Genomic DNA, 20,139 nt, shown 5'->3' with positions numbered 1-20,139 from the left:
CTGGGGGTGATTTGAGAGCCTCTGCCTCTGTAAATCCAATGTCTGTACAGCCCAATTTTACCCACTGACAGTTGCAATACAGTGCAGTGCACTATATCTATCCATCTTTATGTATACCATTCTCTTTCTATATAAATACAGACCGACAAATAAACACAAACACCAAATACTATCAAAGGGCTGTATCTGTGTATGTTTCTTATTGAGTATGCAGTCTGCATGTGCAGTATTTTTGGGCACTACAACAGTTACGACGTTTCAGACTTACAGCACAGCTTGATATCAACATGTTATCTATTCTTATGCCAGTACAACAAGAAACTCAAGAAAGCTTGCATTTTAATGGTGAAGTTGGGGGAGTCTATACTGAGAACCTAGAGATGCCAGGTCTGAAAACTACAACATAGCCTCAGTAAGCCTAGATGAACACAACAGCAACTAGTCAGTGTACATACAGAGAACCTTGACCCAGTTTCAGCAGCTGACAAGAACCTTAGTGCAGTTAGCCTACATAGCAGCAGTTCCCTGTCTTAGACTTTGTAAGCCTAAAAATGTCTCATAACCAAGGGGTTTTGGTGACATTGCTAACACTCTTATCTAAAGAAACTTACAGTCAGTGAGCAGGTTAAGTTCCAGTGTCTTGCTGTGAGACACTTGCAGAACATGTGGCTTCTGCTGGGATCAAACCATCCAGTCACAGGGTGATCTGTCTAACCAGTGGATTACAGTGACACCCCTGTAGGACCACTACCAAAATCTACAATCCTGTATGTAGGATGGAACTTGTTAAGCATGTGTGACATTAATATTTCAGCAGTCCTCCTACTCTTGTGCACTAAAATTTCTGTGTAACCTAATTTGAATATCTTTAAACAAAAATCCATGACAATTGGGAAGCCAGTTAAACAATCAATTCAAAACTAGCAGAAACCTAGTTAGCCTATCTAATGGTTTCCGCAACAAGAGATTTCAACCTGGTGTGATTGGCATAGCAGCTGCATTTCCCATTGTCTGCAAATGAGACAATATGCTTTCGCTGTCAGCTGACCTGTGTAAGTCTCATTCATTTGGCCATGCTGTTGTTGTGTGTCTGATATGGAACATAGACTTGGTCTACAGCCCAGAGAATACCTAGAACTGATCCAGCTCTTGGCAAATTGCAGTCAGGTGGCTCCACTCAATTGGCCTGGACTCTGCTGTGTAAATCTGTTGCCCAGGGTCTAAAAGGATCCAACAGGAGCCCCCCTCCACCCCACCCCCACCCCCACCCCCGGGCAGCATAATGCAGTGAGTTAGATTGGTGTATATGGTTTATAATGTGTCATATATATGATTGAGTTTGCATATGTGTGAATGTGTGTGTTAAAATATTGATGTAATCTTGGCCATGCAATGTGGGTTAAAAACAGTTCAGCACTGGACAGGTGCTTATCTTTGTGTGTGTGTGCTTGGTCGTTTCTCTCACTCACGCATCCACACACTGCTCTCTCTGTTTCCTGTCGCCCATTGGAGGCCACCGCGTTGTGCTATGATTGTGTGTGCCCACCATCACCACCTCGCGTCCTCATCTCATCCTGCAAGACACGCTCTCCAGCGTCATCTCTCTCTCTCTCTCTCTCTCTCTCTCTCTCTATAGAGTCGGAGCCGGAGGCGCCGCTACATCGCCTGAGAGAATACGCTCTCTGATGTCGACATCACATTCAACACAACAGTGCCACACTTTGCCGGTGGTGGTAGAAGGCAGAAAAGACGACAGGGCATAAAACGCTTTTTTCCCCTCCTGGCACTGCAGTAGCTCACGGTGGAAGGTGGTAATGCCATTATGCTTAGGGAAAATCTATAAGCAGAAAATTTGCCGCCAACCAGGGGAACATCACGCCATCCTAAACCACCTGTTTTTCGTGTATCCTGTGCCTTTGTTTCATATGAAATACCAGGAAAACGCTGCACTCTTTAAGTGCAGCCTCTTTACTGGACATCACCCGCCGTCATCGATCAATTTATATGACCATTAATGATATTAAACGCCTGGAACAAACGACTATAAGCTATTTTGTGGGTTATGCTATCTATATGTAATACATGCCCCGTAATCCCTAAACTCAAACGCAAACTTCACTTGAAACGATGTCAGCAATGGCGCATAACAGATCTCTAGTTCGTTATTTTACCAGGAATACAAATGAGTGCCGGAAATAATTTCAAGTATTGCATCTACATCCTCAATACCACAGTTCACATTCATAGAAAAAGCCACTAAACATCACAAGGCGTCGAAGAAAATGCCAGCAATTCGGTGATCTAAGCAGCGCAGCGCACATCGAGGCTGAGCCCTCCAACGTGTTTCCTGAGAGACGCACAGTGAGCCTTATTGTGGCTGCGAATTATAAGAGAAGAAAGCGCAGGAACTCACCGATGTGGATGATTGAATCCGAGAGCACCGACTTCCACTCATGGCTCCAAAAAACGGCAACAAGCAGCATAGCCGAGATAACTTTCATGATGTCCAGATATATTTCCCCCCAGAAACCAGAGAAAAACACAGCTCTATAAGTGAGAGCGATCAGAGTTTAAATCCCGAGAACCGAAGCTTCTTTTTTTAGTCCATCTGTAAGGCGGTCAAGGAAATTCCCTGTAATCTGTGCCTTGATATGTTCTTCACTTGATGTTAGAGTGTGGTGTTTGTCTGTAAGAGGAAAACCAGTAGAGATTCCCGGGTAGTCACAGACTGGTACCCTGCTGAAATTCCTCCCAACATTAAATCATATTCTGGGCGAGCAGAGAGACGCTGAGCCGCAGAGAAAACAAACCGCATCCAAACGCCGACGCGTTAAGGCGAAGTGGGGGGCTGGAGGATGTGGCCGCTCATTTAAGAGAATAAATCTGTAATCATTCAATAACGTCAGAGAAAACCGAGTTATCTTGAAAAGCAGGTCCTGTTATAATGACCCGAGGATCCCAGCCTTTCAGACCTGACGACGCAGTTTCCCCCCTGCACCAATCACCAAATCACCAGCAGCAGCAGCAGCAGCAGCCTCAGCGGACCAAGCCAACGCCAAAACTTCCATTTTCCCAGGGGCTTTTTATTTCCCTTCACTTGGCCCCTCTTTGAATATCACCACCGTCAGAATGCAGACGGAACCAGCGACTTTTGTGGAAAGAGTGGAAAGAAAAGCAAAATGATGAAAAGCCTTGTCACATGGCATTACCACGGTGGGGTACCATTTTCCGAAATTGTCTCTAGTTTCCTGTAGAGATGAAAGAGAGGGCGCAGGATGGAGAGGGCTCTTAAACGTATGGCTAATGAAAGAAAGGCTCCAAAGCCACTATTCTTCTCTGCGTCAGGAAGGGAAAAAAAAATGTGGGCTAGGCTATCTGGAGAAAAATGAACCGACGATGCGCGCCAACGACACTCCGCGGTCCGCACACCGTATGCGGGTACTCGCGTCAGACTCCGCTCGCACGTTGGCTGGTGAAGAGGAGGTATGCCGCGTTCGTGTGGAGGAGAGAGGGAGGAAGGGAGGGAGGGAAGAAGAGAGAGACAGGGAGGAGACCCAGGAGAGAGAGAGAGAGAAGAGGCAGCAACTATGAGCAGCAGCAGTTGCCAGCCGGGCGCGCATCTACTGTCTGAGAGAGAGATGAGATGTGCCTCTCAGGGCAGGCGGAGGATGCAGTGGGGTGTCTAACAGAGAGACAGACGGATGAAGAGGGGGCTAATCTGCCAACCTCCGCTCTCCCATGGGCACTTCAGACCCGGTGTCTACCTCTCACTTCAACAAGAGCTGGTGATCGGGTTGCCAGTTCGTTACCACTCGTGATTTATGTATAAGGTTATTTGGGTCATCCACTGAGCATTGATTTTAAATTTTTACCTTAGCAACTTCTGTCCATCAACATTACCCTTTTGTTGTGCTATTTGAGGAGAATCCTGTATCACTCTCCCTCAAAGCAGTTACTTTGTTTAATTTATTCATATTAGGTATCGAGACAGGATGCTTTAATTTCTCATACCTTCTCCTGTATCTGCCCATAACATGTCCACTCCTCTCTCCATCTTTAACAAACTTGGTTTCTTTCCCTCTAATTATCTCTCACTCTTTTGTCCATCTATTGTATCCATCCACACCCCCCCCACCCCACCCCACTTTCATCCATTTATCCATCCCTGCCTTCCTGAAGGGCTGGAGTCCCCGGGGTTCTTCTTAATCTGCCCCAGACCTTGGATTAGGGATTAGGAGGGCTAGGAGCCTCAGGCTTCCAGTAGAAGGACTGTTTTGTACGCATTCAAGGAACGGGAGATTAAACTGACAGTGATACTGATGCTGTGAAAGCTGCTCTCACTTCTCCTTTTTTGACGCTATTGATTTATTATTAAATGTTTATATAACCACTCACGTTGGAGGGGAACGTCACTTGTTCAGCAAGCAAGCTGTATCTGAAAAACAGAGATAAGAAAAAAAGCAAAGGTGATGTAAACAAAATACTTTGGAAGATGAAAACGGGATAAAATATTTGCAATGTCCAATGTTTGTGTTTGCATCAAAATAACAGTGGGGAAATTCACATGATCTGTATATCAGTGACATTGTGATATGATTGATTATTGAACACTGAGACAGTGACAGACCTTAAAAAAGCTGTTCTTTCTTACTTCATAAATATTGAAGAGGGTTTTGGTTCTTGTTGCAGTTAAAAAGAAGCATTTTTAAACAGACAGGTTTTTGATTTCACAGCATAACCTGTTCAGGTCAGGACCTAAATAGACCTTTGATTACCATAAATGAGCTTTACACCTTTCATTTACATGCTAAATACACACAAATAAACTCCTTGAATTTATGGCAGTCTGTGACATTCCTACCCAAACTCCTGCATATAAATATTTGTGTAATGACAAATTTTAATTCATTTTCTGTCAGAAATACAACCATTTGAAATTCATAAAATCCATCAACAGAGAGGGTCGACCTTCTGTTAAATTTATCAGAGTTTAGTGTCATGAAATAATCAGTATAACATTTTTTTTTCAATCTTTTTTTTTTCAAGTTCATTGTGAAGCCTCAAGTAAAGCAAGAACTTGGATTTAATGTTCAAATTTCTAACACGTTGGAAAATATCGGGACTGCTGCTAAGTGGAGAAAGAGACTGAGAAAGTGTGACCCTGAACCACACTCAATAATTGCATCCCTGCAAAACACACTACACGTATTTCTGGAAATCTCCTATTTGAAAGAGAGAAATCTAGCACCAGATGGGCAGTGGACACTCAGACCTCCAGATCTATCCTGTGTTTTGGCTGAAGACTGATCCTTCACTGTAATCCCCCTATCAGTGGTGCACTGGGAGCTGAGGACCATGTGGCTACTGATGAGTGGGTTTGTATGCACTGACCGCACAAAGAATACACACACGTCTGGCAGTGTAGTATAGATACCATACACATATTTTGGGGCATTGGTAGGTTATCAATTATCTATCAGAAATGAACACAATATTAATATTAATAATACTGACATTAAACAACTAACTTTCATTTTAAAGGTCCTCGAGACACCACCACATGCAGGAAAGGATAGCCAATATGGATACAGTCTCAAAATATGCTATCAATTTCAAAAACTTAAGTTAATTAATAAAACAATTGAATAATTAACTTAATAACAAATAATGATTTGGAGTTGAGCAGAGTAGAGGTTGGCAACATTCACTCTTATGAGACATTAAATAGACCAGGAGTTATATGCAAAAGTATTTTAGAACATAGCAAAAACAAAACCACACAATGTCTAAACTAAACTACAGGTGTGTGTGTGTGTATGTGTGTGTGTAGGCCTGTCTAGTTGGTGGCCTCTGTGTCTCTGAGGTCTCTGCTTGCTCCTTTGTTCTCTTTACAGTGTTAGCCACATAACACTGACTCTGTTTCATGGCTCCTGTTGTTTGAAAAACTCAGTGGCAGACTTTGTGTTGTAGCCGCTTGTGCCAGATTAGACTTGTTCACTCTTGATTAACCTTGAGCAGACCCCCGTATCACTGCCGTTGAGAAAGACATTTCTGTTTTGCATCACCAGCCGTGCCCACCCTTACCGTTCCGTCACACTGCGTTGCTCCTGTCATCTAGCAACCTTGACAACATGTAACTTTTTTAATATTAAGGCTCCTGATTTTTTATCAGTTGTACTGTTAGCTGTTCAACTGAGATAAAACCCAATACTTTCATTTCAAAAGTGAAATCCTCAGGCTCTCTGCTGCCATTGTTTACTTTATGTTCATTACCAGTCTGCAATGAATCCTGGGATAGTTTGGGCCATTAAGGATCCACCCGTTGGAGTGTTTGTTGCTCATAAAAAGAAGGCTAAATTTCTCCACCACATTTGAAGGAGCCTTTGAAATGGGACAGCCTAGTTGAGCCGCTTCAAATGCATTCTCTGATGGATGCGCCACCAAAATTGCGACACCCACTATTCTAATGGACTGGGGCCCACCATTATACTGTACATCTGTGGGAGTTGTTGCTGTCAGTTTACAACCTCTTATCTCTAAAAATGACATTTTAGGACATTTGACAGTTTATATGAGACATAAAAAGTTAATGAATTTTACTGAGAATGTGAAAAATAAATGTTTTGGGTTTTTTTTTGTTTTTTGGTTGTTGTTTTTTTTTTTACATTTTAGCAACAGTACTGTCTACTGTATACCCCTGATTATTTACCCCTCTGTTTACCTCCTTTTGGACTGCCAATTTATTTTCTCAAAAGGATCATTTGAGAATATGATCTTGTTTCAATGAAAACACAATAGTTCTAATCCTTAGAAACTCAGTGTGTTGTACTTAAGATCATTTGGGGAATACAAGTTTTTCACTCTTAATGTCTTAAAGCAGTGTTTTATTTTTGCAGAGCTTTTTCACTCTCTAGTGCACTCTTCTCTGGGGAGTCATCATCACTAACAGCAGTGAAACTTTTTGTCAGTCCTCACTACAGTTAATAACTGTAAACAAAATTAAAATGGCAAAATATTCTTTGTAAGAAAGAAATTCCAGAGACACAAAATGAAAGCAGGTGAAGCTTAGTCACTCAAGTCTATATACAGCACATGCATTGCCTAAGAAAATATTCAGACCCCTTCACTTTGTACCATTTTATGGTGTTGTAGAGACTTTTGCCCACCAATCTACACTCAAAAAGCCAAAACAAAGTAAAAACATATTTTTGGAAAATATTTAGTAAACTTTCTATAAACGTGATTTTAAACAATATTATAGCAGGAAACAACTATTTTGTGTTTAAAGATATAGGGGAGTAATACTGTCCTAAGCAGAGAACGAAGTCACACCCTCTGTGTGTGTCGTAATCTAAGCTGCTGTTCTTTGCTTCGGTATCTGGGATGGTGGCGCGTGCATGTTCCACGTGCATGTTAGTGCATGTACATGTTAGCACACGTGAGTCCCTCCCTGTTAGGCCATGAACACACTGCCTGCACCATCGTCTCACGCAGGCAGTGTGTCCGCTCTGACCCGTTAACATGTGCACCAAAATGAAAACCAAGAAGTTCCACAGCTGCCACACACACACGGCATGCATCCAATGTGTTCCTGGCCTTAAACTCTTGGCCCTCCCAACATTTATAAACACACAGACCAACCACATTTCAATACACAGCATTCAGGTGAAAGCCACCTTCCAGAATTTCCTCCACCAAAGAAACCACAATTTGTCTAAAAAGGCCACCAAAAAAAGAGAGAGCACAGACAGAACACAGGCAGACTCGTCATGGGGACTACCAGTTCCCAGTGGACCATCAAAACATCCACAAAGCCTTTAAAGTTTAACTAGCTCCCTTAGTGTCTTTACCAGCTCTGGCAGTGTCATTCGTGTGGCCGGTCCCAGCAAATAAGTCCAAGGCTGAATTCCTTTCCCAGTCTATTCATGGAGCCATTACTGGTCTGCCTTTTCTGAGATGTAGAGCCCTGAGAGCTGCTAAAGGGCTCCAGCTTGACTTAGAACTGGCTTTCCTGTTTTCATTGGTGGGTGGGCAGAAGGGGTCAATACAAGCTTTGCACACCTGGATTCAGTGAGCGTATCCTATTCTTACTGACTGATCCTCTCAAGCTCTATCAGATTGGATGGGAAGTGTCTGAGCTGCCATCTTCAGGTCTCTCCACAGTTCAATGAGGTTTATTTATGTGCTTTGGCTGCACCTCTCAAGGACAATCAGAAACTTGTCCTGAAGCCACTCCAGTGTTGTCTTAGCTGTGTGCTTCAGGTCACCATCATGCTAAAAGGTCAACTGCTGCCTCAGTCTCAGGTCACATGCACTCTGGAGTAGGTTTTCTTCAAGGACCTCTCTGTATTTGGCTGCCTTCACCATAGGGACAGTATCAGTCAAGTGATGAGCAGTGCCTAAAGAGTTCAGTTTTTGGTTCAGACCAGAGAATCTTTCCTCATGCTGTCAGAGTCCTTTAAATGCTGTTTGCCAAACACATCATATGCATTGAATAAAACATGAATAACACAAAAAATATAAAGATTAAATGCCCTTTAAAAGTCTGTGCACTCCTTTGTTCTTAAACAGCTGCTGCCCTTTATTTCCATAAGCTGGCAGAAAAATCATGATGGAAGTGTTTAGGGCTGCGTGAGTGTTAAGTGAGATTTTATCTGGGTGCTACAGAGGATATATGTAAAAGACTTTTGAGAGCTTACAAACCTAAAAGGTCCAAAAAAATACTTGTAAGGAAAGGCATATAGACATGCATATATGCAAAGAGTAATTCAGGTGTGAGCTGTGTAGCTTTTTAGTATGCACTGCTGTCACCATCTCTCAAGGACATTGTCTGTCTTAGGAGGTAAAAGAGGATTTAGGTCTGCATTCATGTGGACATGGATGTGTTTGTGAGTTATTGTCAGATATTTTGCACATTGCATAAAGCAACCATGTCTCTCTTCCATGTTGCAGCTTAAGCCATTAAATGACAGGGCAGTAAGAGCAATAAAGAAAAACCTGCTATCATAAGCATGCATACTATGTGTAAGGCTGTTTCTGTGTACATGCATGTGTGCTAGCTTGTATGTGCCTCCAAACAAAAGACCAGACAAATTATTAAGCCTGAGTATAATGAGACACTTTCAAATGGCCACTAACAACCCACAGAGATGAATTATGCTCACACAGAAAACAAAACAGAACAACGATCAACACAACACAATCTTTGTGTATTAATAAACAAAACCAAAGCAGCAACTTTTTTTGTTTAAACTGTCACTGGAGACGAAGGTTGATGTGTCAAGCCTTCTGACTGAAACAATAGAACATACTGTATTGGGTTGCTCTGGTCCACAAATGTCAATCATTATCCCTTTTTCTTTTGTGTGGTGATTGCAAGTGTCAAATATAATATAATACTAACTAATAACCAAACACATTGCAGTCCTCGTTGCAACATCAGTGTAATTTGAAGTATATTGGTGAAAAATCTTTTGGTACCTGCGTAGTTTAGATGTGGGCCGCACACAAGAAAGAACAATATCACTAAAACCAGCAATGCTCAGCTATCAATCACCACCCTTGCCGGGAATGCAATGAATTACCACTGTTCAGCTAATAATTGGATGCACCTTTTTATTTATTTATATTTTGCGTTTATCTAGTCATATTTTAGAGGTGATTCACCTGTCCACCTACCCATGAATTTTACCCACTAATGGTTGTCTAATGTGACAGGGAGGGATGCGTTTTGGGGCATCACAGGGCCCAATCTAATCCCAAGTACACCCATGCAACATGGAAAAAATCTGTCAATTAGACTCTTATTCCAGGCCATCGTAAATCTAACTGGCATTAAGATCACACAAACACACCAATATCCTCTCTGCCTGTGCACACAATCTAGATCTAATGTGAATAATTAATACACTCAGAGTTTTCCTTATCTAAGACTGGTAAGACTAGCAGAGAGGGCAGAAGAGTGTAGACAGGAAAGGAAGAACAACAAAAGGATGAGGTGAAAAGAGCATAAAAGAGTGGAAAGAGTTGTTGGTCTTTATCCATCCTGAAGTAAGTGGATGTTTTGGGATACTTCTCATGGGATGAGAAAAGGTGTGTTTTGTGTGAAGATAAGAAATGTGACCAAGGCTTTGATCTGTATGTGTTTGCTGTGTATGTGCATGCATTGTGTCTTTAGAATTTACATATTAGAAGAGCTAGCTAAAATCTTGATTCCCCAACATTTCGCTTATCATTAATTAGTAACATATTCACCTCTCTATCAAATGTTTGGACTTCTGAAGTCTTCTGAAGTGAGCCATAAAATGAAATCCCTTTATACTCCTTTCATTCCCCTTGACCCAGGAGATAAAGAGTAAGGGTAGGGTGGGGAGAACTAGGGGGTTGGGTAGTGGGTCAGATGGGATAGGTACTGGCAGGCAGAGATTGAAAGATTGAGAAAACATGAGAAAGACTGAGAGAAAGACAAAGATCCTAGCCTGGGGCCTAGGTACTGAACTAACTCTGGGTGCAGAGAGGAGATTCTCAGGGGTAATTATACAGGAACACACATTTTTCCCCTTTTTTCTCTCCCTTTATCACTCTCTCCCTTTTCCATGTCTCCTTGTATTTGTACAATGGTTTCCACTGTCAAACACAAATGAGGAATGAAACATTTTCCCATGGTGATAATGTAATGGTGTGCATTTCACTCTGACTTATAATATTAGCAGTACAAATCTGTGAAACCTTCTCTGGCTCAGAACTTCTTTAAACTAAAAAAACAATTATCAACAGATTAAGGTTAGCCATCAGTGGGGTCAAGCATTTGAAGGAAAACTTCATTACCCTGGATGTCAGTTATTTCAGTTGTAGGTTTGCCAGAGTGTAGCAGATGCATTTTAGGGAGCTGTCCCCATGTGATGTTGCTGAAAGACTCAGCTAGTAACAGCTTCAATGCTCAAGGCAACAAAACTCAATGAGATCAATGCCCATTTCCATGTGTGCTAATACAGACATTTTTAATGGCAACATCATGATTATACTTCAGTCCCATTCTGGCCACTATACCCTTACACAACCTGTACTTCATTCATGTGTTTCCCTGTGAAGGTTTGTTATATTGGTAATAAAACAAAAAAAAAAAAAAAAACTTGACAGCCTCTACCAAGACTACAACTTATTTCACATCATGGGCTCACTGTCACATATTTGAAAAAAAATAAGGGAAACAGGACATTATGTAACTGACAGCAGATGTCAAGTCAATCAGCATCCACCAGTATCAGTAACCACTTGTTTCCCATTTACCGTTGAGGATAGTAAGAGCATCTCACTTTTAACCTCTTTATTTATATCGTCTTCTCAAGGGCACCATCTCTGCAAATGTGATTTAATGTGGGGTGAAAGAAAAGTGCTCGTGGGGAGGTAATGATTTAGGAAAAGGTCTCTATAGATCTGATAATGACTAACAAAGCTGAGCTAACATTTACCTTAAATAATTTGAATATCTAATGATGAGAAGTCTGGCCCAAATTGCAATATGCTTTATAATAGCCAACCCTAAAATCTTATGTATGAAATCAGTGACAGTGGGTTGGCTCTCAGCTTTAGGATCTAGGAGTGACATACACAGTATAGATACTCTGTCTCTCTGTATGCCATCATCTCTGCCATAAGCCTATTATTAGGCTCCAGCTGTTAACAGCATGGGAGATATACAATATACTGTTAAAACTGAGAAGTGTTCGCTTTGTAGTGTTGAACAGTGGAACTTTTTTTTTATCAGACTCTGACAGCCCCCAGCATTGGAACATTCCTCTGTGGATGCTGTTGAAGTCAGGAGTGCTACATTTCATCCATTTAAACATTTTACAAATGGTGCCCATTGGGAATAACATACACTGAACAGCATCAGTGACTTGCTGTGCCTGTGGGGTTACTAGTACATGAAGGTTGTCTGCATGCTCTCTATCATACCGAATGTCCATCAGATACTGTCAGGAATCTATTCAGTTCATGCACACAATGTCAGAGGGAAGTTTGCCTACTAACATTCAGCTTCAGTTTACTCCGTGAGCTGATCAGCTTCTATTATGCCGTGTAATGGGAAATTTGGCAAGAGGAAGCTTTTGCAAAAAATATCCCAGTAGCCATCCACCAGGGGTAGAAATTTAAAACTGCATTCAGACAAACCACATTGGGAGCTGTGCTCACTCAGCGGAGCTAAAATATGGTAATATAGGCCATTAACATGTGATATTTGGTGGATGCTTTTATGCTAAGCGGCTTACAGTTCCATGAGTGTGAATCTTTTTTAGCATGAGTGACCCCAGTGAGAGTTGAACCCTAAAACTAGAAATGCTGTTCTGTAACCTTTGAGATACTAGATTTATCTCTTTTGCTGACCTGCTAAAACTCAGAATTTAAAATAAAATGTTTGTTTTTTTTCCCTTTTGACATCTACAGTGCTGAAACAAGTTGTATAAAAAATTAGAAATTGACAAATTTGGTCACTTATTGAGTAAACATAAACATCATATTGTCATATGTGAGCATTTTCTAGTTTCTCTGTTTTGCATCTTGGCAACTGAAAATTCTCAATTCTGATTGGCTGCACCTATGACACTAGTGTTTGTTTGCAATTGTAAATAGAGCTTGTAAACTAGAGTTTTTTTTAAATCATCACAAAAAAATAAAAACCTCTCATTGAGAACCATGCTAATTTCAAGTACTGTCTCACGTGAATCCAACTACCTGTAGTAAAAGGAGAGAGATGACCTTTGAAGTAACATTGTGAAGCTGTAGCCAGCAGGTCTGAGGGACAGCTGCAGTGAGAGGAGAGAGAGAGGGAACCTGGCCAAAACCACGCAGAAAATAAGTGGCAATAAGAGTGTGAGAGGGAGAGAGAGCAATGGAGAGCTAACACATCTGTCTGTGACAGAGGGAGGAGGAGAGAAATCCAGCCTGTGTATATTATTTCAACTGAAAAAACTGTACCCACAATAATATAGCAGGAAGTGGTGCTTTTCTCGGTGGAATATATTCAAGATTTGCGAGCCTTCAAATTTGCATTTGATCAGATTTTTCCCAGGTTTTCTGCCAAGATGTAAAACTACAGGATTTTAAATCCAAGCCCAGTCATATGAACTTCCGCTGATCAGGGCTGCTAACTGTTCCCAAATAGCAAACTCTTGACTTAAATTCTAATCATGAACCATCTTACCCTCCTTTTCTGTATTTAAATCTTGGCTCTTAAGTTTTTAATTTTTCTTTCAAATCTTGGTGTTAATGCATTTTAATGTTTTATGCTGTCTTTCTTTCTTTCTTTAACATTATTAACATGTGATATAAAGTATTAAAATAGCCTTTGTGTATGAAATATACTATCACGTACTAAACTTGCCTTGCCTTAGTGTATAGCAAGATTTTACCTAACAATACAAATGTCAGTAATTCAAATAATTAACTTTGTTTGTTTTAGCCCAAAATAAGTTTTTTTAAAGTTGTGGTTCTGACGGTGGCTAACGACATGAGCAAGGGGAACGATACTGAAGCAGATTACAGCTGTTACCTGGATGAAAATAACAAAAACAATGACTTTGAACATTTGGACACCAATTCAATAAACATTAAAAAAAAAAAGTTTAACTGAACTGAAAAGTTTGACAAACGTGCTTGTTTTTCCAGTCATATACAATTTTCAAGGAAAAGCCAATGATTTACAATTAAAGTTCGAGGTTTAAATTCTCTAATGCTTTTATTTCATGTTTCTGTCTGCTTCAGAGGCTGTTGCTTGTGCTGCATGCACAAACTACTATATTCTCAAACAAGAGTTCCACAACAAAACTGATTTGCGTCTTTGGTAAATAGACATGCTATCTGATAAGCTATTTTGTATCAGTACTCCTACACTCAGAAGCATAAAACCCTCATTCATTGCTCTCTGTCATAGCTCTATGGCAGTCTGTGGATCTGTTGTGCAGCACTATCCAATATAAAGCCCATTATCACATTAAAGCAGCTCACTGCAGAGACAAAACCTACAGAGATAAAAATACAGTCTTTATCTGAAATCTTGGTGCATATTCAGTCAGAATAACTACTATGTAACTGTAAAGCACAGCATAGAATATTCAGAAAATCCACATTTTATTATACAAGCAAAACAATACTGACACAACCTTGTTTTACCCTCTCTCCTATCATACCACATTATTGTAGTTATTTGTTATGCTAACCTCCTGCAGTTAGCATTTTTCCACTGCCTGCCCTATTGAATATGGGAAGCACCATATTATCTTGGCACTGTGACTGCTCAAATTCAGTTCACTGAGAAAGCCAAGAGATCAGCAGGTACTCCAAGATTTTATCGTATGTTCAAATGTCAGATCAAGTATCACAAACAGATCCAAGTATCACATATTAACAATCATTCATGTATTGTGCGATGTGGACAGAAGGTGTTAGAAATCTCAATGTAAGTTGCTGTCCTCCATGACCAAAAGCTTCACTTTCTGCCAGTAAAAAGCATTAGAGCCGCCCACTGTGGCTTGTGCAGAAGAACAGATTGCCCTGTTCTGTTCTGCCTAGTACACGGGATGAACTGAAGCACAGTGGTGTCTATCCTTATGTTTTTGTGATATTGTATTCAATTTCATTCAGTTGATTTCCTCAAAGTATGAACTACCTCAGTTAAACAATGTTTTTACCTTTAATACATTCACTAATTCCATAGTGTATTGCTGTTATATAATATCTCTCACAACTGTGGGTAAAAATGATTCTATTTGTATTTATTCAATTCAGTTGTATTTACTGTGTCCATCTCATACATCATGTTATTGACCAAAAGTAACTTGTTGAAATTTGCAGAAATCCATCCAAAACCCCACTAGGCTTTAGAACGTTTCGCAGGAGCTCTGTCTGCTCTATGCTGCTGAGACCCCACTGTGTCAGCTTAACTCTAACACTTCTTTCAAAAAAATGTGCCACTGAAAAGTTGTTCAGAAGTGTCATTTTAACTGAGCTGTCTGTGCAAACTGTGTGTATAAACAAGAAAATCGTTTTAAATCAAGTGGCGATTATACAAAAGTTTTCCATCTGGGAGCTTTCTCACTCTACCTTTTGTTTTCACCTCAATCATAATTAAAAAGGCCCTTTTACCTCTTTGTATAACTTACACAAAAGGAAGGGGTTATTTACTGTAATTGGTGCTCAAGAGTGTAATCTGCTGTATTTCTATATTAAACAGAATTAGGTAAGTAACGAAGCTACACTGTGTAAACTACACCACGTATACAGTGTACTGTATGTGTACTGCGCTTCACAATGGGCATAGAGAAAGTACACTTGTGAACATTATGGCTAAAATTTCACTATACTGTTTACAGGACACTGGATTTTGACAGTTTAGACTGTTTATTGATTAGCATGTATTTGTTCTATTTGGATAGCACACCATTTCACCTTTCTGTCTGTGCACTCACTCTTTATCACAAAAATGGTACCGCTTTCTGGTAAATATAATCACAGCTGGAAACCACCCTCTGTGATGCTGATCAAAATGAGATTTTATCCAGTTTTAGAAACTAGCAGTATACATTTTCAACCTTCTCCCTAAAAAATAGTAAAATGTCCTATTCTCTGTGGTGCTGAAAACCACTTTGTGTCTGTATAATAAAGTCACAGAAGGGACTGTTCTGCTCTGAGTGATGCTGAAATATGGATGTTATCCTTGGTTAAGCAACCAAAAAAACTGAACAAAAGAAAAAGCTGATTTTCTGACTCCAAAGGCAGTCAATTCAAGAACTACATTGATCTAGAAATATCAAGATGCAAGTCATCAAAGCACAAGGTGACTAATTTTTGAGTGAAATACTTTTGTCATTAATATAGCATAGTAAATTATATTAAGGTGTTGGTGCCCCTAATACTCCCCTTTGCTGGGACATTTTGAAAAGAATGTCTTTAGACACTGTATGTATCATCTTTGTCCAGTAAATTAAAATACAACCTCAGGGAGTTCTTTCTATTGTCCGTGTCAACTGGCTTCTAACCCATTACAAGATTTCCACTTCCTTAAACATTTAATGTGTTACTGAAAGGGATTTCATGAAGAACCCAGCTTGAGATCAGGATGCAAAACCAAATCCTAAAAAAATTTCCAAGCTTGCCTAAGGCAATACCTTGGCTAGAGCCAGCACTGACATTGTGTCATCAAAAATCCTTTCAACAAGCATAGGATGAAACTCTTTGATGGCAAGCATTTAAAAACGAAACAAGCTGCGAGTTCAGCATCAAATTTTATTCCTTTACTCGCCAACAGCTGTCTCCAGTGGTTGAAAGCAATGCCAATGTTGACTCATGTGTCACTGTCGTGTCCAGTCTGCCTTGAAAAAGTAGTGCTGCTCAAAGGACATAGTATAACCATTTACAATGTATTGTAAATGCAATGATGTCTGAATCTCTTGGCAAGATTGGTAAGTAAACAGCTGTTAATCCTAACGCTGACTAAGTAGCAATAGCGAAACTTACATATAGTTCTTTTAATTGAACTGTCTTAAAATTCAAACCTATTTTAAAGCTATTTTAGAATGGAAGGCCACCAAAAGAAGAGGTGGCGTTTTGGCAAAAGAATGTAGCAGGAGCAACCTGATAGCCAAACGGTTAAGGCATATGACATGTGGGCGCAAATGCTCTAAGCAGCCCCTGGTTCAACTCCCAATCAGCTGGACTCTTTGCTGAATTCCCCTACTCTCTGTCCCATTTCCTGTAACTCTCCACTCTCCTATAATTAGAGGCAAAATGCCCCCAAAAAATAACTTAAAAAAAAAAAAAAAAAAGGAATGTAGCAAACTAATAGTGGTGGTAAAATGAAATAATAGTAAATGCAGAGGTGGCAATTCTCAATTAAATACATTTAGAACGAGTGTGTTATGTAAGATACAGATATAATTTGGATATGAAGAATAACTGGCAACCTCCAAGGCTGAAAAATGAAGCTAACATGGAAGTGCCAAAAACTGCACTTCTAGTGGCCACTTGAGACTGGCTCCAAAAGTGAGTCAACCACCAGAGACTCCCTTGTTAGTGCCCAACTTTATAGCAGAAATAAACATGTTAACAGCCTGGTACAAAAAACGATTTTGGTCTCTATAGCTAATTTCCCTATAGCTAATTTCCCCCTTCATGACAACTGTATGGGGGGTGAACTCACCTGTTTAAATTTTATTAAGGCTAAAAGTTCTGCATAATTGAGGGTGTGCCACTTCAGAGATAGGTGAGTGAGCATATGCTTGTCACAAGTCTTAGCTCCACATTTGCCCCACCTCTTTGCCGATTTTTGGATTAGTTGGGAGCCCAGCGGAGTCAGGCACTGGCCAGATGGCGATGGTGGAGCTGCACACTCTGAGCTTCAAAACTGCTCTTCAGAAACCTATGGGTGATGTCACAATGGCTATATCCATCCTTATTTACAGTCTATGATGATGAGGCATATCCAAATTATTCTCTGTTGTTTAACGTTAATGAGAGGAAAGTTTATTTTAGAAATGATATGTCGGGAATGATGAGCACAGGTTGGTAGAGACCAGGACACAGACTGAAGCACACTGTACAGTCCCTGCTTGGCACTTTTGCACTCTGTTAATAGAAGGCAGCTCCAGCTTTAGCCCGGCTGCGGCCCACTTTCACTTTCATGTTGCTCAGCCACAGAGTTCTGTACTCCTTCCATCTATCCTCCTTCATATCTCTTATCTTTCACTCTTCTTTCCCCATATTGCTCTTTCTATCTACCCCCTCTCCATCTCCACTGAACTGAGGGGCCATTAGTTGATCTCATGGTGGTTATGAGACAAGGTTGCCAGAAAGAGCTATAGAAAGAAAAAAGCTATTGTATTGGAAATAGCTAATATGGCCGATATAATGATGCTTTGGAGTCACAAGAACATAGATTCTGAACTGTTGCACAAATGTGTAACTACAGACTGGAACCTAGATCCTTTGCTGTGTGCTTTATTACAAATGGCTAGGACTGAACTCACTGGTGTGATAGTGACCCACACAAAAGGAAATCATGCCTGTAATGACAATGTGCAGCTACACAAAACGAAACATGATATGAGATGATAAATGATTCTCCTTTTATTATTACAGATGTCAGAGCAGAGGAAGCTAATATTAAACTTGTATCAAAAAAGAAATGTGAATTGCTTTTGTAAAATACATAAAAATCACATAAATAACACTAAATGTCACTCTCCGTTTAAATGTGATATGTGTTTGAGTGAGACTAAAAATAACAATATTGACCAATGGGGAAAATAAAGAAATCATAAATTATATTTAGCCTCACAGCAAGAGGGTTCTGGGTTTGACCCAGGCCTGGGGCCTTTCTGTGTGGAGTTTGCATGTTCTTCCCTGTGTCTGCATGGGTTCCCTCCGGGTTACTCCGGCTTTCTCCCACAGTCCAAAGACATGCATATTAGGTGTGAATGTGAGCATGAATGGATGTTTGTCACTATATGTCAGCCCTGTGATAGACTGGTGTCCTATCCAGGGTGTACCCCACTCTCATCCAATGTCAGCAGGGACTTGCTCCAACCCCCCGTGACCATGTATGGATAAGCGGTATAGATAATGGATGGATGGAACTTATATTCATATGCAAAATACATATATGAATTCAAAAATGCTACAACCTCTTAGACTGAGGTGAAAAAACAGAGGAGGGAACAAGTAAAAACAGCTCACTGACTCATTGTGCCTTATCAGTGCTGCCAAGGAAAGAGGTGGGAGGGAGGGAATAAATGATCAAAGAACCTGTGTATTCACCTGCATTCAGTGCACAATTTGTTCAAATTTAACTACATGGGGTAGTGGGATGGTGCTGAAATTATATATTCCCAATCTTTTCATCCAACAAAGAAAATGGACATACACACTGTCTCAGGGCAGATAATGGAGAAAAAAAAAAACCCACAAGAAATGGTATTGTATTGAAATGTATTTAAGTGTATTTAGATTTACAGATTTGATTATTATATACTAATGCTATTTATAAACTTAAAATGTCTGTCTTTACATTTATAGCTAAATCATAATATTTACTTGAAATGCTGGCTGATTACTCTGAGAATGTAGGGGTGAAACAGGTGAACAGTTGGCAGCTTATTCATTTCAAATTCTGGTATTGTTTGTAAACCTTCAACAGAATAATTATCATTTCTTGGAAGTAATGTGAAAGCAAAGCTAATGATTTCCTCAACTGAGTGAGAAAGATGTATTCATATGTTGCCTCTGCATTATCTTTCAAGGATTTCTTGTCACCTTTGGAAACTGTCCAAGGACCTGTTCTTACAGAAAACACCTGTAGGAACATGTGGTTGTCTCACTGATTTACTGTCTCTTTCTTCCTGTCTCACAAGTTCCCTGACTCAGAGATGTTGAGGTTTCTCCCCCTAACCTTATTTTATATTTAGCTGTATAAACTGAATGGCCACAGACTGACCACCAACCCTTTTCCACCTTCCACATTCCATCATGTCTAGAAATTATCCTTCTTTAAATGTGAAGTTACAGTGTGAGAAATCCATATTTGAAGCTCAACATGCTCGTTAACACCTGATCTTACTGATCATTTTTGTAATCTTGACTTCCACATACCTGATTACCAAAAGCACCTACTGTAAAGATGATGTCTTATTTTTTTCACCAGTGTCTTTTGCCTCAGATAAAAAAAAACCAACTACATATTACCATTTTATCTAAACACTTAATCTGGATTCGGGATCCATGATATTTAGGTATCAAACAGAATCCTCACCCACCCCCACACAGCATATTAGAATTAGCTACTGAGTCAGGGAGTATGCAGGATATTTGTGTCAGTGGTGTGGATGCCTGTTGCATTGTCACAATTCATATATGGTCTGCAGTAACCTGTAGTACGTTCTGCCAACAGCAGAGGACTCTCTTCCTGCTATGTGTCTGACTTATATCCTTGGTCCTGGTAATAAACACTATTTTAGTGTTGATGTATGCACATGAAGGGGGGGGGGGGGGGGGGGGGGGGGGGGGGGGATGACAACCTGTGATTTATGTAGTTTTTTCTTTCTGTTTATCTGACTACTACTTCATCTATTAAACCTTGACAAATTA

The 20,139-nt window shown here is 40.2% G+C and overlaps 1 protein-coding gene across 6 annotated transcripts in view; it reads right to left on the bottom strand.

Moving 5' to 3' along the window:
- Positions 1-20,139, bottom strand: part of grid2 (glutamate receptor, ionotropic, delta 2) — a 509,848-nt gene that overhangs the window by 464,445 nt on the left and 25,264 nt on the right. The window contains exon 2 of one of the 6 annotated variants that reach the window (XM_071483175.1): positions 4,396-4,435. The exons of 4 other annotated variants lie outside the window; for them this stretch is intronic. Coding sequence is in view for 1 of the 2 variants with exons in the window: in XM_071483171.1 (XP_071339272.1) it covers positions 2,414-2,501 (88 nt within the window). In the remaining variant the exon portion in view is untranslated. Of the gene's footprint in view, positions 1-2,413; positions 3,999-4,395; positions 4,436-20,139 lie in introns of those variants that run through there. One more of the 6 variants, XM_071483171.1, reaches the window with a different exon arrangement.

This window comes from Trachinotus anak, unplaced genomic scaffold (assembly GCF_046630095.1).
Source record: "Trachinotus anak isolate AG129_WGS33_773 ecotype Australia unplaced genomic scaffold, CSIRO_AGI_Tana_v1 ptg000008l, whole genome shotgun sequence".
Classification (NCBI taxonomy): Eukaryota; Metazoa; Chordata; class Actinopteri; order Carangiformes; family Carangidae; genus Trachinotus; species Trachinotus anak.
This window is presented reverse-complemented; position numbering and strand designations above follow the sequence as displayed.